The 22,882-nt window shown below is 39.7% G+C and overlaps 1 protein-coding gene across 1 annotated transcript in view; it reads left to right on the forward strand.

The window, feature by feature from the left end:
* The first annotated feature begins 341 nt into the window (after window positions 1–341).
* ABCC8 (ATP binding cassette subfamily C member 8) overlaps window positions 342–22,882 on the forward strand; it is a 75,300-nt gene continuing 52,759 nt past the window's right edge. Inside the window, exons 1-8 of the mRNA XM_032189295.1 lie at window positions 342–561; window positions 997–1,138; window positions 3,722–3,843; window positions 8,539–8,705; window positions 10,653–10,895; window positions 11,725–11,913; window positions 17,226–17,390; window positions 18,993–19,148. Of these exons, the coding sequence (XP_032045186.1) occupies window positions 372–561; window positions 997–1,138; window positions 3,722–3,843; window positions 8,539–8,705; window positions 10,653–10,895; window positions 11,725–11,913; window positions 17,226–17,390; window positions 18,993–19,148 (1,374 nt within the window). The 5' untranslated portion in view covers window positions 342–371. The remainder of the gene's footprint in view (window positions 562–996; window positions 1,139–3,721; window positions 3,844–8,538; window positions 8,706–10,652; window positions 10,896–11,724; window positions 11,914–17,225; window positions 17,391–18,992; window positions 19,149–22,882) is intronic.

Below are 22,882 nucleotides of genomic sequence, written 5' to 3' on the forward strand. Positions count from 1 at the left end.
ACCAGGGAGGTGATCGTCCCCCTGTACTCTGCTTTGGTGTGAGGCCACACCTCGAGTACTGTGTTCAGCTTTGGGCCCCTCACTATAAGGACATCGAGGCCCTGGATTGTGTCCAGAGAAGGGCTATGAAGCTGGTGAAGGGCCTGGAGCACAAGTCCTGTGAGGGGAGGCTGAGGGAGCTGGGGGTGTTCCGTCTGGAGATCTCAGATCTCGGCGTCCTCCGAGCCCTCCCAGGCGAGGAGGGGCGATGGCGGCGGGGCGGGGCCGGGGCGGGCCGGGCCGTGAGGGCAGGGCCGGGCTGGGGCCGCTCGGCGGCCGCCGCCAGGTGCGGGCAGAGCCGCGGCCGGGCAGCCCCCGCCGGCCCCGGCTGGATGTGCGCGGAGGCGGCGCTGGGCTGCGCGCAGGGTCCCGCCATGGCCCTGGCTTTCTGCGGCGACGAGGGCAACTCCACCGCCTACAACGTGGACCACGGCGTGCTCAACAACGGCTGCTTCGTGGACGCGCTCAACGTGGTGCCGCACGTCTTCCTGCTCTTCATCACCTTCCCCATCCTCTTCATCGGTGAGTGCTGAAACGGCGCAGGGTGAATCTTCAGCAGGGGCCGGGGGAGAGCGAGGAGATGCTCGGCAAATCCCCGCTGCGGCTCCCGGGGAGGAGGAGGAGCGGGGCTGAGGGAGGCTGCCCGGCTGCTGGGGCTCGCTGCCTGCAGTGGGTTCGGCTTGGGAGCCCGAAACTGGGGCTGCCGGTAGGTGGCCCCGTGGTTTAATGCATCCTTCAGCTGCCTGTGGGCTTCGCCCAGCCCGTGCCACAGCTTAACGGGGAGTGGAGGAATTTAAGGTTGTCCCCTGGTTCGTTGGCTTTGCTCCGTGTGGCAGCGAAGCAGCAGGGACACGGCTCTGAAAGGATGTAACAGCGCGGTCCTGTCAGCTGCAGCACGCTACTTTGTGTCAATTGTGTTGTAAGGACAGCTCTCGCTAATTTTCTTTTCCCTTTTAGGATGGGGAAGTCAGAGTTCCAAGGTGCACATCCATCACAGCACGTGGCTGCATTTCCCCGGCCACAACCTCCGCTGGATACTAACTTTTATCCTCTTGTTTGTGCTGGTGTGTGAGATCGCAGAGGGCATAGTGTCTGATGGGTGAGTGCATGTCTGCTTCCCAATATTACTGAGCGTTTCAAAATGATTTCAGTCTGGGTATTGTTTCCTTGTTTAAATTGCCATCTAGACTATATTCCTTGTGGCTATAAACATGTATTCTGTATTTCTGGTGATTAACCTACTGACCTTGTATCAAAAATTCCACAGACCTTGCCAAGTACGCACAATTGACCTTAATCATTTTTAGTTCAGCTTAATGACAATATCTTTCCAAAGAGTAATCAGAGTTAAATCCTAACAACTCAAGCAGATGGTGACATTTTCATGATACGTTTAATGTCCAAGGACCCAGTCCCACAGTCCTTACTCAGGCAGAACTCCCACGTGCACAGTAGGTCATGACATCTCCCTGCAAGTTCAGCTCTGCCCCTCTTACAAAAAGGAGTAGATTTGATGGGTATCATCGTCTCACCTGATAGTTTCATCTGAGGTACCATTGATGTTTGTGCAGTACACCTAGTCTGTAATTTCAAGCCGGGCAGCTCACAGTTTTGATGGAAAAGATTTGGCTACCCAAGAATTAAAATGTGTTAGAGCCTTCAATGGATCTGGTCAGTACTGATGGTGGCTTGATTTGAGTTATAAAGTTGAAGCTCTTCATTATATAGAACAAAATCTCTCTGTTAAGCCACCTATATTACAAGTATCCACCAACCAGTGTGAGAGGCACTGCAGAATTCTGTCGTAGAGCCTGATATCATTATTATAACTTATCTTAAATATATATAAATAGAATGTTTCACAGTGCCATGTTTTTAAGAGTTTTTCTGATGCTTATTTGGGATTATCAGGGTGTGGGAGGCTCAAAGCAGCATCTCCTGCCTTGAGTTTTCTGTTTTATTTTGTTCTTTAGCAAACTCTCACATTGTGTTTATTTGCTATTTAAATTGGCTCAGAACACTGCTGTTAAGTGTCACCTGACAAGAATCAAAGCTCCTAGCTATACAGGGGGAGTGCCAACCCACAATTGTGCCTCCTGAGCGCTCAGCAGGCTAGCAAGTGCAGCAGTGGATAAAAACAGGTTTTGAGACTCGCCAGCTTTCTAAGACCAAAATGTGTCATGTTGGTAAGACCTTTTGACAGTGACTGGTTGTCAAAGTCTTTTGCACCTCTGCAAAAGTCTTTTTGCAGGAATACATGCAGTCTGCTGCAGATAAGCTCATACAGGGGAACTCTAGCAACTTAATTCTTGTCTGTGAAATAAATTTAAAACTAAACCAAAACAACAACAGCAAAACACCTCCCACTCCTGCAGTGTTACCTTCTGAAGCCTAGGGTGTCTGAGCTGTTCTTGTTACTTGTTTTTGCCTGCCAAGAATTCAACCCTGTTGTACAAAAAAAAAAAAACAGTCATTACTAGGAATTCAGAGACTGGAGAGACTTTTCTCATTTTTCTGTATCCTCGTTGAGTCAATCCTCACTGTTAATAAGAGGAGTTAAGTGTTTATGCCACAGGTTGTCAGCATGGCTCCAGCCAACTGTGTGGAATTCACTCTAGTGTTCACGTGAGGAAGGTCTTCCCTTTCCTAGGTACAGACACAGGAGGTGGCCCTTCTGAGCTCCAGTGGATTTGATGTTTGGGATATTCAGCTGTAAGTCAGGTGAAGTGCTGTGATGGTCTCCAGCTCCCTGACTGCACAGCCCATTTTATCTTTACAGGCTACACAGAAGCAGCTTTTGCTGCAGCACGAGCTTAGCCAGGGATGCTAATTTATTTTCCATCAGGCTCAGAGGACAAGGTGTGAATTTCCCCAGGTGTTTGTGCCCTACAGACTTCCTCTTGGTGCTTCTTCTCACTGAGATGGATGGGAGATGGAAGAAATTTTACCTCTTGACAGCACAAGACACTCTCTTAATTTTGTGAAAGGTGGAAAATGGGAGGAGGGAAGAGGAAGAAAGCATGATTTTTATCCCCCAAACTTTATTTCTTGCCTAATCCAACAACACTGGCAAAGAGTACCCCCAAAGGGCTTAGTTGGAAAGGTCCCATCTATTGCTTCCTGGAAAAAAAATGTCAGAGGTTTTGCTTTATAGGATAAAACTTCAAGGTATATGATTTTTGTTGTAGGTTTTATTTGTTGGCTAGTAGTTACAGAAAACAGAACTCACTGTAAGTTCCTTGCTGTTGTGCTGTTTTTTCCCTAAACTGGAAAAAGAAAAACATTTTCACCAAATGTTTCTATAGAAAATCTTGAGCTCTGCTGTTGGTTGTGTTATCTATGTGTTTTGATGGACAGCTCCCAAACTAGTTTAGCTGAAATTAACTTTCCTCATTTTGGAGCTGAGCTGCTTATTCTAATTTAAACAATGTTCCAGTTGATTTCAGTAGGAAATAAGAGTATACACTTTTCATTTTTAGCACAGGGAAAGAATTCAATATTTAAGGAGGTGATTTAAGAGCTTAAATCCCATTGAAAATTGGAGAACTTTACTTCCCTAAAACATTTTAGAAAATCCGATCTCAGTGCTGCATACAGCAAAAAAAATCATAAATTAAAAGGGAGACATTTAAGTAGCAAATACTTGCTTTCAATTGATGTTAACTTTTTTTTCTTCTTTAAGGGTTTCGGAATCCCGCCATTTACACCTGTACATGCCAGCTGGGATGGCATTCTTGGCAGCCATCACATCTGTTGTCTATTACCACAATATCGAAACATCCAATTTCCCAAAGTTATTGATTGGTACGTTTTGCAACTTACTAGACGTGGAAGTGTGACTGTGGTGGTGCTGTGCGTGTCTTCGTTCTGTGACAGCTCACTGCGGTCTCGGCACTAACTTGTATGGGGAAAAGCTACATCTGTGTGCTGGCCTGCTAGTTGCCGTGACCAGACTCAGTTCTGAATAATAATGGAGATTTCCTGAAGCCGCTCATTATTTACAGTGCTTCTAGCTTCTTATAGAGTGGTCTGATTTTGTTGATAACGAATAACACAGCTACAAGAAAAACAGATTTCTATGCAGGTGTAGCAACTTTTGTGGTTTCTCATTGGAGACTTTTTTTCCTTGCACTTTTCTCTTAAGTAGCATCCTTTTTGTCTTTTATGACCAAGTGGGGTTATACAGTCACGTTTTGATTAGTCAGCAGAGCCCATTTAATGCCTTATCAAAGCTTTAGATGTTACATTTCAGGGAAGCCTTGCTAGCATGTTACAGTTAAGTACAGAAAACAAGCAGGGTTTGCTGTTGTGTTTTGTGGTGTTTTTTGTTTGTTTGTTTCAGATGTATAATGCAATGTTTAATAATTTAGTGTCGCATTCCTGCTGTTAGATCACTGCGAAGAGTAGCACAAATGTAGAGTTGGTAGTTGATTACCCCTTTTTACATAATCTCTTCCCTTTAGAGATCTCTCTTGTGATAATTCTGTTCTTTATTTAGAGTGCTGATGCTGGATGAGCTCTGGACAAGGTTGGAATAATAATCAGATATACCAATAAATACTAACACTCAGGTGTTATTGGTGCTATGTAACTATGGTACTAAAGTTAATCGTTAGGAATTTTCATTTTGCAAGAATTTCCAAGGAATAAACTCCTTTAGAAAATCTAATCTTAGTAGTTTACTCTTAGGCAAAAAAAAAAAAATCTAACTACACTATTTACTATTTAGTTAATCTGATTTGAAATTTAATCCAGGGTCCTCATAAAATGAGGGTCTTTATTTTTTTTTTTTTGCTTTTCTTTTCACTGTCATTTGTTTGTGAGAATACTGAACAAGCATATTTTTAAGTCTCCATTGTCTTTTCTGGACTGTATAAATTTTTGTTATGTAACCCTGAGGATCACCATCTTTCAGTGTTAATTGCAACTACTTTGTGTTGACAGTTGAGACCAGGCAATGACAACTTTATATAAATTAGTCCAGAATGAGATAGTTTCAATTATACTCAGCTATTAACTGACTCGAGCGCAGCTTAGCCCTGAAGTAGCTTTCTCATAGAGCCTAATATGAATAAAGTAAATGGAAATCATGAGGAAAAGTTTAAGGAAACTGAAAGAGGTTTCTTCCTTGGTAAAATGTTGCAGAGATCTAATATTCCACACCCACACAGAAAATGACCTGGTGTGGCATCTGCTGCTGCTTCAAGCATTAGTGAAGTTCCACCTAATTGCAGGGCATCATGTGCCTCAGCTGGAGGACTGATGCCTACAGCTGCAGATGGTAGCAGTATAAAGCAGCAGGCTCGCTGGAAGCGGCATAAAACCAAGGCTCTTTGACAAACAAGCCTCATCCAAAAATTACTAAATTCAGTGGAGAAACTCTTCATTGATGCAGTGCAGAAGGTCCTCAAAGGTCTGTTCAGTAACTTTAGCCAGTATAAAGTTTCTGATCCCGTGAAACTTTTGTATTTTTTGTTTGGTTTTGAAGTCTTTTTCACTCTCTGTCTTAAAGAAATCAAGACCATTTGTAACTCTTCATAAACAAGCAAGGGACAGATACCATAACAACTTTGGGGATTAGAACGTTCCTTTGGGGTATGTGCGAAAAGGGCGCGAAGTTCCTATGCTGATCCCACCTTGCAACTTTATGCCCAGGCTGTTGGCTATATTGAAGTAGTCATTCTCGTTATCTCATATCAGAAAACTTGTCAAGGTTTAGAGTTATGCTTTGAAGTGAATGATTGAGTCCAGGATCCCAACTGAGTGTCCATTCCAACTACTGGAACACTGTTGATATGATCTGAGTCAGGTTTTCTCTGTATGGTTTTGAACTATGAAATAACAACGGGACTGAGTTTTTAAGCTGACAGGGATAGTAGTGTGGGAACACTACTTTTTTTTTTCTTTTTTTTTTTTTTTTTACCAATTTTAATTAGAGCACTGACTCAACATTCATGACGGTAATCTAGTTTTCTAATTTAAATGCAACTTAGTATTATAGTGAATTCCTTTGGAATCTGTTTAAAGTGGAACTTTATGTTATAACGGTCAGTGCACAAAATTTTTCTCTGAACATACACAAAGATTAGTTAGCAAATCCCATGTGTGATTTTCCACATCTTGGGCTTAATCCAATAAAGATATAAAACAGTGAGTTCTACATTGCCAGATTTTTGGCAATCTGGCCCCCGGGTGAGAACCTTCAAACGGGTGATGTGGGTTGAGGTCACTTACAGAGTCCAAGAAAAAGCGAGGTCCTTTAGGCTGCAGACATCTATAATAGATCCAACTTGATGAAATAAACTGAAGTATACCCCGTGTGCTGATCTCTAGGTAGCGTGGGTCAGTGGAAGTTGTCAGTGACAATTTTTAGGAACTCTCAGCCCATACGCATGCATCAGTGAGATGATAAAAACCCAGCTTAAAAGAAAGTGGTGCCATACGTATATTTTTGGAGGAACCTTATCTTGAAGAGCCTGTGAACATTCACCACGTTGGGTTGTATGTACCTACAGTTGAAACAGAGAAGGTAGGTAGGGCCAAATGCTTTTAGGAGGTAGGACAGTGGGAGATCTGTTGTCACCCAAGGATGTTGCATTTGGCACCTTCCAACACTGATTAGACAAGTAGTCATTTCTAAATGAATTCTCTAATCAAAACCCTTGGTCATACAGACGCTTATTTAAATTCCAAATAGGGGAATGGATCTGCTAGTTCTTACTTCTTCATCCAAGAGCTCTACATTGGAATCACTTGGCCTGATTGGTTTTTAGGTATCCTCTGCTGGTGCAAATTTTTAGCATTTGTACAAGTAATACCCAACAGGAACTCCAGTACTGTTCCTTTTACTGTCCTCATTTAAGTGAGAGTTTTGCAACAGATTTCCATAGAAACAGAATTAGAAGACCCCCCGCAACCCAAATCCCATGAGGACTGTCCAAGCTGAATTTGGTTTGGCTTGGAAAGGGTAGCCCTGCCCTACATCCCCACAGGGCTTTCTAGGGTACCTTAGAGTAGCTGGAACACCACACATCATTTGAGGCTGTGCAGGCTGTTGACAGTTATCCAAATTTGTAATCCGGACTTGTAAATGCTAGTGTCTTGGCTGAAGACTTTCCCTGGTGTTGCAGCAAGACACTGAGAAAGCATATCAATGTTTTTCTTGGCAGTTGGAGCACATTCCAGCTGTAGCGCCATGGCAAATACAGCAGCAACAAAAAATTCATGTGAAAGAGCATAACCCTATAAGCTATTTCCTTAAGAACTGGGAACGTGAGGTGGCTTACAGTGTGGTGGATGACATGGAATGCGTTCCCAATCACCAGAGCTTGCTGCAGGGATAACTTATCTATAACTGACAGTACCACGAGCACTTCTAGGTCTCTACTGAACTTCTTGTCTAAGAGTACTGCATTCAGCTCTAGGACCTCGAACATAAGGAGAACATGGACCTGTTGGACCTCGTGGACCAGAGGAGGGCCACGAGGATGATCAGAGGGCTGGAGCACCTCTCCTGTGATGACAGGCTGGCAGAGTTAATGTTCAGCCTGGAGAAGAGAAGACTGCAGGGAGACCTATTGCAATCATAAATAAAGGGGACCTTCAAGAAATGTGGGGAGGGACTCTTTGTCACGGGGTGTAGTGACAGGAGAAGGGGTAGATGGCTTTAAACTAAAAGGGTATATTTAGACTGCTCATAAGGAAAAAAAATCTTCACTCAGAGGGTGGTGAGGCCCTGGAAGAGCCTGCCCAGAGAAGCTGTGGATGCCCCATCCTCAGAAGTGCTCAAGGCCAGGCTGGATGGGGCTTTGCGCAGCCTGGTCTGGTTGAAGTTATTCCTGGCCATGGCAGGGGGGTTGGAAGTAGATGGTCTTTAAGATTCCTTCCAACCCAAACCACTCTAGGAGGAACTATAAAAAGGTAGAATTTTAAGAACGTGACTTCTTCCTTTTGCTTTTGTATCTGCATTATAAATTGCATATATGGAGGTTTTGTGGTACAATAGAAATGAAGAGCAGCAGTAGTTTGGAGAAGATATTTGTATGTCTGTTCCTGCATACACACCAGAGGTCTGTAGGGGGAATAAGGTCGATTTTCCCTCAAGCCAAATTTGCAGCAGTCTTGTAGTGTTAACCCAGTTTGAATCGAAGAACATCATTCAGACCCACCTTCCCTTGCGAGACAGCTCCCTCCCATTAACTCATTATGTGGATGCGTCTTTACAGCAGATGGAAATTTCCTTCAGCAGATAGCACTTTGTGAAACTTACCAAAGATCACTGAATCTAATGGGAAAGGAATTTGGAACAAACATTGTCTTAATGTTTTTGTGTCGGCAGAATTGAATTAGGCTTCTGTTTTGACAAGAGAAAGGCCACTCTAGTTCTATATATTCATGTTGCATTCTTTTTGAATGACTATTTAATAAATATCACTATTGTATATTTGTGCAACTGTGGAGCTGATTGACTTTTTTTTTTTTTTTTTCCCCTCCTTACAGCATTGTTATTCTACTGGACTTTAGCTTTCATAACTAAAACCATCAAATTTGTAAAGTTCTGTGATAATGGGGTTGGATTTTCTCAGCTTCGATTTTGCCTCACGGGACTCCTGGTTGTTCTATACGGAATGCTACTAGCTGTAGAAATAAATGTCATCAGAGTGAGGGTAAGTTAGTACTGTAAGTCCCTGTTCTTTTTTTCATCTTACTGGGTACTTAGTATGAAATTCATCTCTAAAGGAGAGGGAGAAAATCCAATTAGAAATATATTTGAGAATTAAAGATTAACCCAATTTTCTTAGGTCGTAACTTAAGAATGTCAGACTCCACTGTAGGTAAATTAAGATGAATTACATGTGTTTTTAAATGTCTGTTATGATTCACAGTTTCAGTCATCAGAAATTAGTGTTTCTGAAGCAAGGAAAGACTGGGTGAAAGTAATCATCTGCTCAAAGAGAGAGTCTTAGACACAAATAGCATCTCTCATTTTCCAGGAGACAATCACAGTAACTGATTTACTGGAGCAAATAGGATTGCTCTCTAGCCTCCCAGCTATGTACACTTCTGCCTCTACAGTGCCTTTAGTCATAATCCAGACTGAGAGGTGGCTTTGGAACCTGCTGGATGGATAATTGTCCAAGTTCTTGCCTTCACCTGTCCCTTGCTTAATTGTGTGTGTAAATTAAACTTAGTCTCAGGAGGGAAAGAATTTTTTCCATGTAAACCTTATTGCTCCTTTCTTGATAGTTTTTGTGATTTTTGTGTGTGTTTGTGCCAGTATGTTTATTTGGTAACTTAGGACAAAAATAGGGCTAATAGCATTTTTTTTTTTTTTTTTTTTTTTTTTTTTTTTTTGCTATAATACTTTTGAAATAAGTGCAGTAAAAGCCTCAGTGCTGGAAGTTCAGTATTTGTCTCATAAATGAAGAACAGTGGATTGTCTTGCGGGAAAAGTGAAACAAATACAGCGTCCCAGAGAATTGCTCATAAACCTCCTTATAATAAAACTGCAAAATTAAATGAGGTTAGACCATTGTGGAGTTATAGGCCACAAAGAAGAATAAAAAAGCTCAGTGCCTACTGTCATCTTTCTTATTTTCTCTTTGTTTGGATTTAATTCTTAAAGGATGTTTTTGGTGCATAAAATAAAATAGCCAGAAGTATGGATTTTTTTCCTGCATCTTGTGTCTGTGCCAGACTTAGGAGACACAGGCTTGTTGCTTCAGCTGCTGCTGTAAGGGACTGGGATGAATGGAGAGCTGGCCACTGCTGTGACAGGTGGGGGAAGAGGCAGAGTTGGGGGAAAAAGTAAAAGAAAATAAAGGGGAAGGCCTCTATGCAGCAGAAATGGAAGACATTGGCCTCAGCTTTTTTTTCATAAATCAGACTGATTTATGTGACTCTGAGTACCAGCTCTGCTTTCTCCTTTCCGTCCGTTGTTCCTCTAAATGTTTGTTCCCAAACACATCACTGTTTTTCCTAGGATACAAGAACTATTTCTCCAGCTATGGCTGGAGGGAAGATAGCATTGAAGTATATCAAGAAATCTTACTAATATCAGTATGGTTTAGGTACAGTCATGAGTAGACATTGAGTGAAGTATGTGACTGAGCCTCACCTCTGTGCCCAGCAAGATCAGGGAATAGATTGTGGATGAGGCATTGAGCAACCTGGTCTAGTAGGTGGTGTCCTTGCAGTGGGGTTGGAACTATAGGTGATCTTTAAGCCCCTTTCCAACCCAAACTGTTCTCTGATTTTATGTCCTGTGTTGTGCTGTCTGGCACAGAACAGAACAAGAGGCAGGGTCAGTACTATGCAAAACGTAAGGTAATTTTTTTTTTCCTAAAGTATAAAAGTTTGTGCCCTTATACAAAATGATATTAAACATTTAGGATTATGTATTTTTATGCTGGATGCTTCTTATGCCCCAGTACCTCAGGAAACTGGATTGCTGTATTAGTCAAATTTGAATGCTGAAATTCCTTGAGTACTTCTGAGAAAGCAGTTCTCAATTCATTGATTATCTGCTGTGTCCTTATCTCCTATCTATACTTTGCGGACTTATTTTCTACATGTTTAGTGTGATTCTTTTGGGGGATTTTTCTGAATTTCAGAGATATGTTTTCTTCAAAAGTCCTAAAGAAGTTAAACCTCCTGAGGATCTCCAGGACCTTGGTGTTCGATTCCTACAGCCGTTTGTGAACCTGTTGTCCAAAGGAACATATTGGTGGATGAATACATTCATCAAGACTGCCCATAAAAAACCAATAGACTTGAAAACCATAGGCAAGCTTCCCATTGCCATGAGAGCTCTGACCAATTATATTCGCCTTAATGAGGCTTTTGAAGCACAGAAGGTATGCAAAGCATGGAATTCTGTCACTCTGATTTCTCACTATTTACATTTTTCATTGCTTCTTTACGCTATGAGCATGATATAAAATTGAGCAAGCAGATATGCGAACCAAGTAACCAGTAACATAGTTTTCCACAAAGAGACCAAACCATTTTACAAATAATGAATTTTCTCTAAGCATGCAGATCAAACACATTACTAGTTAAAGGCATGTAAAATCCATATGGTCTCTATTATGATGTGGAAAGTAATTACGGACTGTACTCACTAAACACCATTATCATTCTTCCTAATAAGACCCTGGAACCATTCAATTACGGAGTCAATATTAATGAGGTCTCGCAGGACTATTTTTCAATGTTATTTCAGTTACAGTTTGTCCGTAAGAGTATTCAAGGTCTGAAACTACTTCAGCTCAGATTCTGCTTAGTTTTCAGGTGGGAAGTTAGTGAGAAGCCTTTTGCAGCCTATCTAAAAGAGTATAACTTTTCAGTCTCCGTGTTCAAAAGAAAACAAAATCCGTCAGTTCCCTTCCTTTTTTTTTTTTTTCTTGTTCCCCCAGCAAACCACCAACAACACAGGTAACTTGATCCCTACTAAGGATAGGAAAGAAGTAACAGTTTCTTCTTGTGAAATGGAGGAGAGTACAAACTAATGCTTTGTTCTGACTCTATAAAAACAAATGGAAGAAAAATTGTAGTTCCTGAGTTCTAGCTCAAAGATTGCAATTACTGTCAATGAACTAAAGCAAGGGAAAAATAATTTCTCATACCTGCAGTTTATACATAATATAATCCTTTTACTGTATCTGCTTTTTGTATTTTGGACAGAACAAAAGGTCACCATCTCCACAAGGATCCAGATCAATTTGGCGTGCTCTTTGCTGTGCTTTTGGAAGACCCTTACTTCTCAGCAGCACGTTCCGTATTCTTGCTGACTTGCTTGGATTTGCTGGTCCCCTCTGCATCTCTGGGATTGTTCACAATGTTAGGAAAGGAAATAACACCATCCGCCCACAGGTACTGTCTGTACTGGGTCTGGCTGAGACAGAGTTAACTTTCCCCACAGCAGCTCCTATAGTGCTGTGCTTTGCACTTGTAGCTAGAACAGCATTGATATCACACTAATAATAGACATTGAGCAGTGCTGCCATGGTGGCAAGATTAACTGTTTTCTCCTCTTGCTTCCACATGCCCTTATCTCAACCCATGAGCCTTTTTTCATCATTTTTTCCCCTCTGTTCTTTTGAGGAGGGGGAGTGAGAATGATCTGGTAGAGCTTAGTTGTGTGTATGAAACCACCACACTGTCAAAATGCTGTTACAAAAGGAGTCAAAAGAAGCAGTAATAAAACTATGTATTATCTTTCCTCAGTAAAGAAAGCAACTGCAATGTATTTTTGAATGCTGGAAGAGATAGCACGTGTGTCACCTACTGCTGACAGTCATACCTGGGTGATGAACAAAATGTGTTACCTACGCATCTGGTCAGGCTTGGGGTTATTCAGGAATATAACCTTGTTCAAGGTAGTGGTGAAACATGTTCAGGATCTTACTGGTATCATAAGTAGTTTAGGTACAGCTGTGACTAGAGATTTGATCAAGTATGTGAGTAAGTGCATTTCAAAAAAGGAAAAGTGTATTTTTAAGAGGCTTGGCTTTTCATTTCCAGAAATGAGGGATGTCCAAGAGGATTAAAGCAGGCTTTTATTATCATGATACTGATTTAGCCTGGACAAAGAATTTCCACTGGTGTCTCTGGGCAGATTGGTTTCAAAAGATCAACTGAAACAATTATTATAAAAGTGCTATTTAATTGAAGGCTCCACAAGAAACTTCTTGATTAATAACAAATTAAAAGCATTTTTAAAAAAAGTTCAGGAAGCCTCTTCTCAAAAGGTAAAGTCACTCAGGCCTCGTTTTTATGAGAATTATCACTTTATTTTTGCAACTCACTTATTGTTTGATGTAAGATTGATCTCTGAAGTCTGTTGACACTAGTGGAAAGATGCCCATTCACCCAGGTACACTTTGGATGAGGTCCATTGAAGTAAATATTGAAAGGTGTTGAATACATTGCAGAAAAATTAACAAAAGCTTCAAGCTGAAATGAATTATTTATACATTTTGCAATCTTTATCCTAATATTTGGAGACTTCAATATAGCAAGTAGATCTTATGGAAACTAGTTAAAGCAGGAAATTAAAAAAAAAAAAAAAAAAAAAGACTATGTAGGCTAGAGGCTACACTGTGGCAAAGTACTACGGAAACTTTTGAGCTGCTTCTTAATAATTTGTTTGGAATGCTTATTGTTTCAAATGAATTTGTACCAAATCTCTACTAACAGATTACCCTGTTAAATTTTTCTATTGATGCATCGGCTAGTGTTCCCCTGTTAGAAATGCTCGGGTCTGGTCCAGATAGGCCCTGAAAGGAGTCTCATCCTGCCCTGACATTGTCACCATATCTAGCTAAGTGGTAGCCTCATGGTTGTTGTAACTGATACCATTTGGGGATCGCTTAACAGTATTTGGTGGTGGTGACAGTCCCTGAGTGACAGTTAAGGGTGTATTTTCCTTTGGATAGGAGGACTCTGGAAAGGCATTTTCTTCTGTTTTGACCTGACTTACATACAACATTTTTCTGTTAAAAGGCTAATACAATTTTATACCTGAAAGGCTTTGTTGAATTAGATGAAATATCTTTCTGTAATTTGCAGAGGCTTTCTATTTGAACGGTTTGTAAATCAAGTGGAGAGAAGTCATAATGAATTTGTATCTCTCAAACAGAAATTCTGTCTATGAAACTGAAGGCAAAGAGATAAATCATAAGATATATTTGTTCTATTCTTCGGGTCCTTTGTGACAAATAAAAACTGTCATGGAGCTGGAACTCTGAGATCATGTGGGTGTCGCAGGCAGTATTAACTGCTTTAGTTAGTGCCACAATTAGTCAGAGCACGACAGCATCTTAAATTCTGTCACTCTCTTCATGTATATTTATAACTCCAGTATCAATATTTATGGCCACCCCTGGAACATTCCCATGGCATGAATTTCTCTGTGTCAACCATTTCACACCGAAGAAGAGACTGACAGAATGATTACGTTTTGCTGGTAACATCTTCCATGTGTTAGGACTGGTCATTTTAGCATTAGGTATCTGCTGACATAACAGATTCAAATGATACAACAAACCTGCAGAATCATCTGAAAAGCTCTAGAAGGCATAGGTCCCAGTGTATCAACACTTTAGACTGTGGGAATGAAGGGTCTGTAAGTACTTATAATAGTGGCCTTCACTCAGCCGTTTACTGGCTAGAGCCTGCTGGTACTTTAAGAAGTGATATTGTCCTGAAGTCATGAGGAAGGTGGGATACTGAATGTCCCCAAAACCATTTTTTTGAAAACAAAATGTAGTTCCATCAACTTCTCATGTTTTTTGTCTTCTGTTTGGAAGGTTCAGTAGATGTTCTGTTATCTCCTTATGTTTGCTGCAAGTGTGCTTAGCTTGTTCTTGTAGCCTAGTCACAAAATGTTCATTGATTTTGTAAACTATAATGGCCTAATACTGCGTGTGAAACTTTGTAGATGTCTTGGGGAAATGTGTCCCTGTCTGTGTGATGCTTATGTGTATATGTGCCAGTCGTCATTTTCTTTCAAGCTGTATACTAGGATAACAAGTTCATTTCAATTTTCATCCCTGCTCCTCTATTGTGTAATGTTTTAGTGTGAATCAGCACTGCACCAAAATCTCACTGCTAGAAGAACATGTTTTGTCAAAATCTGATCATATAAAAAATGTTTTTTTTTAATATACAGTAAAAAAAAAAAAAAAAAAGGGCAGTATTAGCTGAAGTAATTAGCAGTACTAGCTACATGTATATGTAGGACAGCATTAAAATTGTGCTGGGTTAGTCTCTGCCCTTGATACAATACTACACTTACTAACATGACAGCAAAGAGAGAGGATATCTTTGACAGTGTTGCAGTGATATATGTTGTTCTTATGTTGTACGCCACTCTCCTCGATGAGCCTGTGTTGAATTATAAAGAAATCCCAGTGAAGGACAACTGAAATAATAGTTGGCCTGAGAAAGGGTGACTCAGAGGAGAGATTCTCACTGTTGAAAGTTAAGATATGATGTGGCCCCAGGCATAAATTTACATCATGAATGCAAATGATGTCGTGTTAATCCCTAATGTCCTTTTTTTTTTTTCCCCAAAACTCTTGACTTTGCAGTTATATTTTATTTTGTCTTTCAGTATCTACATGCTGCACAAGAAACAACAGGTGGCTTTTGAAATCGTGCAGTATACAGCCATCAAGATGCCTCCTAATGTAAATAGGAAGCATTTGCATGAAGAAAGACAGAAATGCAGTCATAATTACTTGCTTTATTTTGTGTACAGCCTTGGTCTGAATCTCAGCAGTTTGTAACAAATAGCACATAACCAGGAAAATAGATACTACACACATCTGTGCTGCATAATAGAAGCCCTTTAATAACTTTTTAGTTTCTCCAGTGTTATAAGAGTTGACTGCAGTTCATTTTGAAGTGCCCAGATGTTTATGGAGAGGGACTGCCTGGTGTCCATGGATGATCTCCTGTGCACCTCAGCAGGCCGTTAAGGTGATGTGGAGGCAGGTCAGAGTAGTTTCTTCTTATGAGAAGTGATATTCTTGTGTGAGGTGGGAGACACCATCAGGAAATGTGTGCTGATTGTGTTCTTTAAAGTGTGCACTCTTCTCGCAGAGGAAAAACAAGGGATCTTTCTAAAAACTGTTTTGTTTATTATCTCATTTACTTGTTGCAAAGGCAAGCATACATTTCTCTTCTTTTAAGACTGTCAATTACCGTACTGTTGTCAAGGGGATAGATAGTGTCTGTCTTGCAGCAATGGCAGCAGCCATCACGAATGTCAAAAGATGGAGTAAAAAGACATGGAAAAAGTACCCTAAAGCTCTGTCTTCTGAGGAAGATGAAGTGATCTGTTGTGTTACCACTGCAAAGAGAACTTGCCCTTCCTCCTTTCACGTTTGTCATTTGCCCTGCACCCATTCCCTCCTTTGATTTAGCTCTGGCACCCACCAGACACTTGTGGTCTGACTTGGCCCATTAAACTAAAAGCTAGCAGTGCATGCTTTTTTGTTGTGTTGTTTTGTTTTGTTTTTCTGGACTGATTTTCTTGTCAGTAATCTGAATTGGCTCTGGGATAGATCCAATAAGCTCCCAAGCTAGCAAACAGTAAGCAACAGAAGTATGCAGCCTGGAGCAACCCAGGTACAGTTAAGGGTAAGGAGAAGCCCATTTCTCTTTTAGCTGGCTCACCTCATCTTGCAAAACCACAACTTTAAAAACTAGGTTTAGCCTCTGTATTAATTTGTCATGTGGGATTTCTATAAAGAGTCGATAGCAAGGTCGGTTCTGATAAAATGTACAGGCAGTGAGTGTTTGTGAAATGTGATCTATTAAATGTTATAGCAGTCTTAAAACATTCAACAGCAAAGAAACTGTCTAGGCTAGAAGTGTGCTCAGCAAGAAAGTAAATTGCAAAGAAGCCCTCTGAGAGGGAATAGAAAGAGATGGCTTACACCTTTTGCCTTTAATGGCAGCATAAGCAAACAAAGTTTTGAAGGAACCAAGTGGATAAAGGGGAAGGTAGAGACCTTTTTATTTCAGAAGGCTTCCCCAAGTGAGCCAGGCTCTGAACTAATTGTTGCACTGAAGGTGTCTGCTTGTTAAATATAACTTGGAATAAATGCATTGCTGTCCTAGGGAACTATTGACATGCTTCAAAATGCACTCCAGCGATCTCATGAACGTCCTAGGAGGTAAAGACCACAAATAAACCAATGCTGAACAAACCTGTTAGATGCTGCAAACCAAAATAATGTGTGTATTTCCAGAAGAATGGAAGGATGAGTTTTCCACCAAGCTGGGAAGGTCATTTTAGTGTTCTGTATCTTGAGATGTAAAAATAAGGAGACAGATTTCCCTGAATGAATGTTAACTAGTCCTTTCTGACAACTGGCAGTGCATGTCATTAGCAAATGATGATACTGAGTTACTCAGTGACCTAGAATTTTGGAAGGATATCAAAAATCCTATAAATGTAATTTCGCATTTAAATGAAGCTTACTGAGTTGGCACATTATATGGCTGTCTCATTGAACTGATAAATGGTGAGGTTTCAGATCATGTTTGGGAGTGTTTTCAAAGTAATAAACTGTGGTTGTCGCTGTTTATTAATTATGCAAAACTGGTAATTAAATTACAATTGCACGTAATTCTAATTTTTCTCTCTCTTTTTTTTTTTTTTTTTTTTTTAGACTAAAATTCTTGGTGTTTTCTTCATTTCATCTCAAGAGTTCCTGTCCAATGCATATGTTTTGGCTGTACTCCTATTTTTTGCCCTTCTGTTGCAAAGGACATTTCTCCAAGCATCATACTATGTTGCTATTGAAACAGGAATCAACTTGAGAGGTGCAATACAGGTAGCCAATATATTAACTATCCAGTTTTTTTACACTCACACGTGTATTTGTGAATATATAACTGTAGTAGTTCAATTGTGTTACAGAAACTGAAAGAGTTCTCCTGAAATAAATTCAATGTAGACATTACCGTTAAAGATTGCATTAATGTAGACCTAATTTCTCTTTCATATGAATCTTATTTGATGTTTTTGTAATTACTTACTAATATTTAACTGTACTTTGGACAAAGGATAGGTTGAATTTTGAGTGCTTGGAGTAGTGACTTGTTCTATGGGTCATGCCCTAGAATAACCAGGCAGTGAAGAGTTTGTAATTACTGAATGTAAGATTGGTAAAATGGAGCCTGTAATTCTTCCCCAACCACAAACAGATCAAAGTATGTAGTATACAAAGATCCGTGCCTGAAATAATAATAAATAAGAGAATTAGGTGTTAGGTTATAATGCAGTACTGCCAAGTGCACTGGCTGAAATCTATCCTTTGACAGCTTGAAAGCTAGCCTTATGTTAACAGGGTTTACCCCCTGAACTGCATAAATCCTGTGAGAGTCTTGAGATGGCTGGATGCTTCCAACAGCATAATTATTTAATCATCTTTTGATCATACGCTTGGAAACAGTTGTCAGCTGCCAGACTTCTAAATTATGTCCGTTGGTTGACTCTAATAGAGTGAAGTACAAAATTTCTCAAGAAATAAGAATTTGACCTAAGATATACACAGCACAAAACATATCAAGCAGAAGTGCTGCAACTAACTGAAAAATACATGGACCACAGCAACTAGAAAATGGTAAAAGGGGAATTGCAAGAAAATGGTGTTACATTCCCATCAGTTTTGCTTAGGCGAAGCTGTGTGTTCTGTGCACTGTGTATTAGATAGAGGCTCAGTTGTACCATTCAAATCAGAAAATTTCTAGCCATCGTTCTAAGCAGAAGAATTAATGTTAATAGCAGTCTTATAGCCAGCATTTATAGGCAAATTCTTTTTTCCTATTTTTTTTTCAGTTTTCTTTAAACCTTTTACCTGTTTTACCCCCTTGTATACACCTGCACCTTTTCCATGTGCCCAATATGACTTTACGCATCGTGAGGGCTGGTTGATATTTACCAGAAGACCCTTAATCAGGGTGCCTCCTATCAGTTTTCTCATGACTGTAAAGCATTTCTGGGCAGCCTTTTCCCAAACAAGCTGGTAATAGCACCCCTTCATTATTGCATATTGTGTAATTAAGTTATTTTTTTTACATGGTGCCTGTTCTGTACTGAGGTAAGTAATTCAGTATAAAATCAGAGCTGTTAACGTTATTTGCCTGTGAACTAATATTTGCAATGGGACTGGGCTTTCTAGCCAAAATGTAACAACACTCAGCCAGGAATATGGTTTTGAAGTTGGATGAGGCCTAAATCAATTGCCAGAGAAAAATAAAAAGAATTATAATATATTGACTATTAAATATTGAATATAATTATATAATGTTATTTTATTAACACTAGTTACAGCAAGTGCACTCTGTGGCATAAGTTATGGGTATTGTTCTTGGGCCAATTGGGGAATAAAGGTCTCATTCTCTATACTAACAATTTTTGATCCATCTTCCAGACAAAAATATACAACAAAATTATGCAGCTTTCTACTTCAAACATGTCTATGGGGGAGATGACTGCAGGCCAGATCTGTAACCTGGTTGCCATAGACACCAACCAGCTGATGTGGTTCTTTTTCCTCTGCCCTAACCTTTGGGCTATGCCAGTACAGGTAAGGAGACTGAGCGGTGTACCATTTTGTTGTTAATGTGCATAAATCTGTAGTGATGGTTTGCTTAAGAATTTTAGGAAAGTAAATATATCAAAGAACTTAAAGAACAGATATAAATATCTAGAAACACATGTAACAAACTTCTTATTTTTGACAGAACTCTAGGTATTTAAGATTGTATTACAGTACTGATCTTGACTGCTGCCAAACATAGTTTGCATTTTTAACAGGAATTTATAGTAGTTCATATTATTCCAGTTCGTTTTGCTTCATTTGCTCAGGGGAGTTAACTGGAATATATTACAATCGTTATCCCAGTAGAACAGGTAACAGAAACAGTAGTAGATTTAAAGACATGATCATTTAGAGATGGTCCTTTGGACCAAGTGGAAGAAGAAAAAACAAAAAGAAAACCCACAACGCAACAACCTGTTTTAATTATTTTCCCTGGATTTGGCTTTTTCCTTAATGAGAAAAATGCAGGGTAAGTGGCAAAACAGGACCTTCTTCGTTGTCAGTGACTGAGTTTTTGAACATGTCATTTTCTTTTGTGTAGCTTCAATCTTTGGAGAGTATTCTCTGCAAAACCAGATAGCGTCCTCTTTTCACCTGGAAGTACTAGACAATGACTTCTTTTTAAACTGTGCTTTTTTAGCCTACAGTTTGCATTCACTCTACATGCATGAGCTATATATCACTATACCCATTAGAGTAGAAGATTCAGAGATTACAGTCATATTTTTGCAAGTCATAGTGTGCCTGTATTTATAAAATAAATGCATGTATTTTTCTTTCTTGTGCAGGATTAACTGCATTGGGGCGTAGACCACATTTCCTGGAGACACTCATATTTTTTTTTAATACGGCAGTTCAAAACATTTGACTTTCTAGAGCTGAAAGAGGCCGATGAGTATAGCAATTACCAGCAGATATTTCTCAGAAAGAGATTTGACCTAGGTTTTTAGCAACAGGATGCTTTCCCTGAAATCATGAAGGGAAAAAAAAATAAAAGGAACCAGTTTATTTTACAGTGGGGAAGTGGGTGAAAAAAGCAATATTCAAGTAACATATGCTAATATTAATTTCTAATTGCAAAAGAGAAGACAAGTATAATGAAAAGAAACTGATATGAAACGTGGCTACAAGCCGACAGCTTGTGAGTACTAATCTTGTTATCAGGCTATTTTTTGTCCCTTTATTATAAGTGCCATGCAGTAAGAAGTTGGTGAGTTACGTGTATATACTGAAAAAATGCTAGGAGGTATTTAGAGGAGTCCACCCCTTTAAAGGTAATATTTAGTGTGCTTTGTATCCCTTGTAAAGATGTTAATAAAACAACCTATATGGGAGGTACCAATGTCATATGGGCTTCTTCCAAGATCACTAGCAGTTCAGTGCAGGGAGAGCTTCAGTGTAACTGAGAATTAAGCCAGTTTCATTGCATATTCTCTAACAACATTTTGCTCTAATGTGCCAGACGTCACGGACTCATAAAGATTTCATGACAGTCTTGTGAAAATATGATTATATTCGCATTAAAATTCACCCTGCGATGCTCTTCAGCAGATCAAGACAATCAGTGTCAGAGTACGCTCCTGTTTTGCGGATGGCGTATGCATTGCAAGATACAAATCAATGAGTCATGTTGTTTGCAAAGTTTTCTCCCAAACACATTTCTGCAGCATTCATTCAGTACCCTGTTTCCTGAGGCAGTGAAATTACTGGAATTACTGGATACTTCAGAGATGGTAAATAAGTTGAACAAGCTTCAGTATTATTTTAAACAGACTTACAATGGTTTTGTAGCTCATCACCTATTAGTATTTCATCATCTGGTGTGAATTTTGTATTTGTCCTTGACTAGAAGACTTAGTCATTGATCACATTTCTATGCAGTCCAGATAATTTGAATCCCATTTTTGCCGTGACTGGAGTCAATAGGAACTTGATCGTTGCCTTAAGTTACTGTTTGAAGGTCATTGAAATCAATGAAAAGGGGCCCGGGGATGCCTATGAATTGAAAGATGTCCTCGTTTAGGTTTGGCTCAAACCCTGAGAGCAAAATGAGGCACTGTAAAGACTTTTCCCCTCTCCATTTTATAAACACTTGTGTTTGATTCCATTGTGATCATTTTTTAAAGGTCCAGTGTTCTGATGTCTTGGGTTCATTGGCAGGGACAGTGCACAGTGGTAATGAAAGGACATCTGTCAAAACTGGCCACAAAGCAGTTTGTCTGACAGTATTTGCCATCTTCAATTAAACAAAAAAAAATGTCACTAGACAGTAGATTTATTTTTAACAACAAGCAGGTATCAGTGAGTTTCTTGTTCCAGATATATTTCTGGCAGATAAGAGCATTTGGGATTTTGATGAAAAGGAAGCAAAATGTTTAATTGCACAGTTGTTTAAAAATACAGTCATTACCTTCTCAGAAATATTAATCTAGAGCCTTCCCATCTGTCAGTTACTGTCCTCTAGCAGTTAGAATATTACCACTTACTGGTTATTCTTGACTGCTGTGTGCATCTGACAAATACGGAATCACTTGCAGAAATGTTTATAGGCTTTGGCAGTTTTCAGATATTTCTATCTGTGTACTTCTGTTGAGAATACATTTTTGTCCCACACATGATGAATATATTACAAAGGCTTTCCCTTTTCACTATATGAAAGAAGATGCAAATGCGATCATTTATAAGCTATTGAGAACAGAATTTTTATTGCAAAGATTGATCCTTTCAATAGCCAGGATGGAGAAAACTAAAGCCAAGTGCTAGCAAGTCCCTCCAAATCCAGTTGCCAGAGTAGCTTTATCCTTGTTTTTGTGAGAAGCTGAGACTGTTGAAACAGCTAGTGTGTCCCATAATGACCTTGGCAATCAACCAGCAGTGGGGTAGCAGTAAAGCAGAGAGTCACTGTTTCATGTTGACTTTGTGTTTTTGAGCATCTGTTAGCTGCACACTGTTCAGTGCTTTCCTGAATTTTGAGTGCCTGAATTGTCTGCCTGTGGCAAAGCAGTTGGGAATGAATATCTTGATCTGTAAAGACAATTCCTGTTCTGGAGGGGAGCTCTGCCAGGGCTCTCTGGTGGAGGCCTTGCATGTGTTCATTGGCTTTACACATTCATGAATTTCCTAACTTCACATGGAAGCAGATTGCTCACTCACTCGTCACAAAGGGATCTTTAAATTACCATTTAACCTTTGCTCTTACTAGATCTGTGCTGTATGTACAATAGGACTTTGCTTTCATGATGCCGCATATTTCCTAAATAAATACTGTGACTCATTGTAAGAGTCACATTTCGGTTTAGTTCATCTGCAGATAGTCATCAAAGGATTGTTAAGAAAAAATAGCTTTCTCTGTTCTTCTTGAATTCACAAAAATGTTGACATAGAAGTGGGTAAACTATGGACTCTGGTTTTCTTCATGGAAGCACGCAGTTCCCATGAGCATCTGTGGGAATGGGTGACTGCTGAACTTGATGACGGAAGGTAGTGTTTCTGGGAGTGTTATGTGAGTATGCAAATGTAGCAAGAGTAGTAGATAATACTTTAAGGAAATTCTGTAACTTACATTATTTTTAATTAACTTAAGGGAAACAATATATGAAATTAGTTTTCTATTGCTGTATCTTGTCTAATTTATTAGCTTATACTATATTTTACGTAATAGTGTCAATGCTTTAGGTCATTCAGGAGTCAGATGTTAGAATAGTTAATATCAGTAGTTT

Source organism: Aythya fuligula, chromosome 5 (assembly GCF_009819795.1).
Source record: "Aythya fuligula isolate bAytFul2 chromosome 5, bAytFul2.pri, whole genome shotgun sequence".
Lineage (NCBI taxonomy): Eukaryota > Metazoa > Chordata > Aves > Anseriformes > Anatidae > Aythya > Aythya fuligula.